The sequence below is a fragment of the Primulina tabacum genome, chromosome 11 (assembly GCF_025594145.1).
Source record: "Primulina tabacum isolate GXHZ01 chromosome 11, ASM2559414v2, whole genome shotgun sequence".
Lineage (NCBI taxonomy): Eukaryota > Viridiplantae > Streptophyta > Magnoliopsida > Lamiales > Gesneriaceae > Primulina > Primulina tabacum.
Window position 1 is genome coordinate 4768643 of NC_134560.1, and position 6000 is coordinate 4774642.

General features: G+C 31.4%; 1 protein-coding gene across 1 annotated transcript; it reads left to right on the forward strand.

Annotated features, from left to right (window-relative positions):
- Nucleotides 1–2016: 2016 nt before the first annotated feature.
- Nucleotides 2017–3642, forward strand: LOC142518582 (transmembrane emp24 domain-containing protein p24beta3-like). The gene is made up of 4 exons (XM_075621377.1): nt 2017–2296; nt 2579–2765; nt 2854–2961; nt 3312–3642. Exons 1-4 carry the CDS (start codon nt 2069–2071, stop codon nt 3443–3445), a joined length of 657 nt encoding a protein of 218 aa, XP_075477492.1. The 5' UTR covers nt 2017–2068; the 3' UTR covers nt 3446–3642.
- The last annotated feature ends 2358 nt before the right edge of the window (nt 3643–6000 follow it).

A 6000-nucleotide genomic window follows, 5' to 3' on the forward strand; every position in this document is an offset into this window, starting at 1 on the left:
ACTTGATGAAAAAGGGATATGTAAATAATTCAATATGCCCTTGTGTTTTCATTAAGAAAACAACATCCGGATGCGTAATTATTGCTGTATATGTTGATGATTTAAACATCATTGGAACAAATAAGGAAATTTAAGAAGTTGTGTCATACTTGAAGGAAGAATTTGAAATGAAGGATCTTGGAAAAACCAAGTATTGTCTGGTTTACAAATTGAACAAAAAGAATGTGGAATGTTTGTTCACCAGACAAATTATACAGAAAAGATCCTTAAACGTTTTAATATGGATAAATCAAATCCTTTAAGTACTCCAATGGTTGTTAGATAATTAAACATAGAAAATGATCCATTCCGTTCATGTGAAGATGATGAAGATATTCTTAGTCCAGAAGTACCATATCTAAGTGCTATCAGTGCCCTTATGTATCTTACAAATTGAACAAGGCCTGATATATCTTTTGCCGTAAACTTGTTGGCAAGATTTAACACATATCCAACAAAGAGACACTGGAACGGAATTAAACATATATTCCGTTATTTACGGGGAACGACAGACTTGAGACTTTTATATTCAAAAGATGCTAATCCAAGTATAATTGGTTATGCCGATGCTGGATACTTATCTGATCCACACAAGACACGTTCCCAAACTGGATATGTATTTACTCGTGGAGGCACTGCAATTTCTTGGCGTTCACAGAAACAAACGCTCGTAACAACTTCATCAAATCATGCCGAGATTATTGCACTACATGAAGCAAGCCGTGAATGTGTGTGGTTAAAATCAATGACCCAACATATCCAAATCTCATGTGCATTATCATTCGACGAGAAGCCTGTGATACTATATGAAGATAATGCTGCATGTGTTGCTCAAATGAAAGAGGGATACATAAAAAGCGACAGAACTAAACATATTTCTCCTAAGTTCTTCGCATTCACCAATGAGCTAGAGAAGAATAAATGTATTGATGTTCGTCACATTCAATCAATTGAAAACTCATCAGATCTCTTCACAAAGGCACTTCCTACATCAATATTCAGAAAGCACATATATAATATTGTGATGCGCAATCTACGAAATTTGTGAAGAATTTTTCGTGTCAACATGAGGGAGAGTTTACGTGACTGCACTCTTTTTTCCTTACTATGGTTTTTATCCCAATGGGTTTTTCCTAGTAAGGTTTTTAACGAGACAGTACAAAAACACGTAATGAAGACATCATCGTATCATGATCATCATCACAAGGGGGAGTGTTGAAAATAATATATTTGAATGTTGAAAAAGTAATAGTTGAATATTTAAATGTTGAAAATAAGAGTTGTAAAAATTAGAAATTAGTGTGTGATGATGTAGGTAATTATGTATTTTATTTTTGGATTATTTGTAAAGATTTCCTATAAATAGATCTCTCATTTGTGAAGAAATTCACAATTGAGTAGAGAAAAAAATATAATAAAGTGTGTAGTTTGGTAAATTTTGAAAGTTTGAGATTTTTACTTTTTACCATAAATTTTTACTTTTCACAACAAAATTTTATATTTTTGAATTTTTTTTAAATGTTTGTCCGTAAAATGTATAAATGATTACAGTGAAGTTGACCGGCCAGTTTGGAACATAAAAATAAAAAAGTGCGGGAACATTATTTATTTTCTCATTCATTTTAGTAACTTTTTAATTATTATTTTCTCTTCAAATTTAAATTAATTTGATGTTTAATTTTTATGACTATTGAAATAAAGATTTAAATTGATATCTATTCGATTGAGAAATAAAGTTTTTAAACGATTTTATTACATTTATAATAATAATCTAAAACAGTCAATAAATTTATTACGTTCTTCTAAAATCAATAAGTTTGGTGGATTTTTTTTTGAGTCATCAATAGCTGCGTTGCATGATCCAATAGTCGTTGCCCACGTCAGGCTACTTACTGGAGCAACAAGTCACGATATAATTGGACCTAAATTAAATCAAAAAGAAAACATAAAAATAATAATTAATTAATACTAGTATATTCCTTTGCTTCCTCCAAAATCGAAACGTGGACCCGGGGCTCCGATTAAACCGATGAAGAGCGGAAGAAGCCCCAGCTTCGCCTCGGCGGCGTCCGCCTCCTTGTTAACTTTCCTGTTTTCGATCTTTTTGGGCCGCGTTTCGGCGTTGTCGCTTACGGTAAACAACGTCGAATGTGTATACGAATACGTTTTTTATGCAGGCGACTCCGTTTCGGGGAACTTCATTGCTGTCGACCACGATGTTTTCTGGAGCTCCGATCACCCCGGCATTGACTTCACTGTAAATTCACGTCTCTCTCTCATATATATATATATATATATACACAAATATTTATGTATGTATATATATATGAGTTACTCGTAAGCACTGTTTTATTGAGCGTTTACCCATGTCTGCCTAGAAAATATTTTGTTTTCCTGAGCTTAACTTGGTTATTGTTTCCATAGCTTTAGATTAAGGCAATCAGTCTATTGAAAAATCGACCAGATTTAATTATCTGATTACTTTGAATTGGTGATTTTTTGAACCTTTCTTGTATGTACTTATTGATTCTTGGTGTAGGTGACTTCTCCCGACGCTGACACAGTGCACGCTTTGAAAGGGACAGCAGGGGACAAATTCGAGTTTAAGGCACCTAAAAGTGGAATGTACAAATTCTGTTTTCACAACCCTTATTCCACTCCAGAAACTGTATCTTTCTACATTCATGTTGGCCATGTTCCCAATGAACATAACATAGCCAAGGATGGTTTGTATTTGCTTTGAATTGTATATTTTGATCCAAAGTTGATAATTTCTCACTTCTATTATGGCGTTCTCTCCTCTCTTACATACAGAACATTTGGACCCCATTAATGTTAAAATTGCTGAACTGGGGGAGGCACTAGAGTCTGTTACAGCAGAGCAAAAATACTTGAAAGCCCAAGCTGCTCGTCATCGCCGTAGTAAGACCCTTTCGTTTTTAAATTTCTCTTTGATTCAGTATTCCACCATTTTATTCTTGATGCACTTTGGAAAACTCTAGTTGCATTAGTATCCACGTCTATTTGACTCTCACTTTTCCATGTTCATGATAAATTGGACATACTCTACTTAAAAATGGAAATACTTGTGATTTGATGGCGTGAAGGTTCAAAAAATTCAGACTCAATTGTTACTCAATTTCATGATGATCAACTTACCTTGATCGAAACTCTTTTAGCATTGCTGCAACCTTGTATTAAGTTGATAGTTACTACCCTGATATGCGTCATTGATCATGTAATAATCGCTATGTATGTCTGTCTTGGTGCAGCAAATGAGAGCACAAGAAGGCGCGTCATATTGTACACAGTTGGGGAATACATATTGCTAGCTTTTGTGAGTGGACTTCAGGTTGTGTACATCAGACGCATGTTCAGCAAATCTTTTGCATATGACCGTGTTTGATCGAAACTGCTCGGCCAGACGACCATTTTCGCCTCTCAAAGTCTAGGTTATCAATGTTTTGGCAGCAAAGTTAGGACGACTAAAGGTGTGTATTGTGTTTCACAAAAACAATATCTCAGATGTTTGATGTTCTTTGGATCACAGAGCTACTAACTTTTCAATGATGTTTGATAAATGTCGAATGTTTCATTGAATTTTAGGATAATTGCTTGTGGCTAGTTCTTGTTTTTGGTTTTTGTCAAGGAGAATTGTGGGGCTAGAAATTGGGAAAATATAAAAAAATTATGAAGTAATTTACTTATAAAGGCAGTACTCACACCAGAACCGCAAAGTTGGATTTGCATTATATTCATTTGATTTCATCTCAAAAGTTTTAGATATTTTTAATAACACTTACTAGAATATCTGCATTATAATATTGTTATTTTTGACTACATAACTATTAAAGATATGTTAGAAAAACAATATTATTTTTGACACGGTCAACTTTTTGTACGAAAATTAGTAAACTAGGTGTTCGACCCAATAATACTTTCCATTGGTTTGGTTTCGTTTTTTGTATAGAAATAGCTGAGAAATGAAAAATTAATTATATCGACAAGTATAGAAATAGCAGAAATATATTAAATGATTGTTTTTGTTTTCAACTTGTGTGAGACGGGCTCACGGATCGTATTATGTGAGACGGATATTTTATTTGGGTCATCCATGAAAAAATATTACTTTTTATGTTAAGAGTATTATTTTTTATTGTGAATATCGGTAGGGTTGGTCCGTCTCACAGATAAAAATTTGTGAGACCGTATTACAAGAGATCTACTCAAGATTTGGTCAAATAAAGTTTAAGTAATTGATACGACAAGCGAGAATGATATGTGATGTACTGATCACATGATGAATTAGCATAATGATCAAGAGTAAAATTAGCACACTTTTTATGCCAAGATAATTTCATTTATAAAAAACAACTTTTGTGTGTGTATATAATTAGGGAAAATAGTTTTTGTCAACTATTGTTTAATTTTGAGTTTCGTTTTTAAAATTTTCAAAATTTGATTTTAGTACATTAATTTTTATCTTTTAACTATTTTGGTCAAATTAATACCGTGACTCCAAAAAATACTGAAGTTGTATGCTGATATGTCTTTGAATGAGGATGGGCGTCAGTCGATCAGTTTGCTCCAATTTGCTCTACCATGGTTTGGTTTTTTTATTTCAATTTTGAAAATAAGTCTGAAACCGAACCGTAAACGTTCCGGTTTTTTCATCAATTATATCGAGTTTATAAATTAGTTAAACCGATTCTACGTGACTGCAAATATTAGTTTTAGAGACAGATAAAAATAACACTAAATTAAAATAATTATGATTTTACATCTAAAATGAAAACCAAAATATAAAAAATCAGTACTAAAATTTTGTTAAGAACTAATATTAATATGATACGTCACTTGATTATGCAACAAAAAATATAGACTCGATGACAATAAAACATAAATTGTTCCAATATCTAAGAAGACATTCCGATAATTAAATAAGAAAACTTGTTTTTACTAAATATAAAAAATATATTAAAAGTTCAAATGTATGGTACATAATTAATAAAATACGAGTAAAATATTAAAGACCCAAATGTATGTCCATATTTATAAAAATCCAATTTTTAGTATTTAATTAATAATTTCGACCGGTTCAGTTTTTTGGAGAATCGAACCAAAAATCGATTTTTTTTTAAAAAAAAAAACGGAATTGACCTAAAAAACTGAATCATTTAAACCAAAATTTTCAGTTCAACCGATTTTTTTGGTTTTAACCGAATTATGTCCACCCATAGCTTCGAAACGCACGTGACATCGAAAATAGCAAATTTATAAAATGTGAAATTAAAAATAATTACCAAAATTAAAAATTAAAACTCAAAATTAAAGAAATTAATTTGGTGTAAATTAACTTGTCGTAGCCAACTTGAGCGCGAAGTGTGCCATTATTCTAAATGGGAGACAATTCAAATATTAAATTTTATAATAAATAAGATGAGACGCGTTCACCGTCACTAAACCGCATTATTTAATTTAATATTATATAATTGATATTTGTCCGTTGATCATTTAATCCACTAAATCATAAAAGTCGGTGACTGCCACGCCATCGCTGCCTTTATTTAGGATAAGCTTCAATTCCCAACTTTATACGAAATGACAAAAATACCACCCTCATTCGATTGTGTTGCAGTTGCACCTCATAAATTTGGTGCGTTGGCAGTGACTCGACACAAGCTTTTTGTCTCGGGAAGAAGAAGATAACAAAAATTCTATATTTTTAATTTTAATAATTATTTAAAATATTTATAAACATAGTAAAATTTTTAATAAATAATTATAAAGTATATCATGTATATTTGTAATAAAAAAATAATATTTTTATAAATCATATCGAATAAAAAATAATTATCATACAATTGTTCTCTAATACTTTATCATGAAAATATTTAGACAAAAATTTGTGTGAGATGATATCACGGGTCGTATTTTGTGAGACATATATCTTATTTTTGT

Excerpts from the sequence above, each read along its gene's own strand:
- LOC142518582 (XM_075621377.1), top strand. The coding sequence starts at position 2,069 with ATGAAGAGCGGAAGAAGCCCCAGCTTCGCCTCGGCGGCGTCCGCCTCC. Across the intron at positions 2,766-2,853 it reads ACATAACATAGCCAAGGATG|AACATTTGGACCCCATTAAT; the intron begins GTTTGTATTTGC and ends TCTTACATACAG. Across the intron at positions 2,962-3,311 it reads AGCTGCTCGTCATCGCCGTA|CAAATGAGAGCACAAGAAGG; the intron begins GTAAGACCCTTT and ends GTCTTGGTGCAG.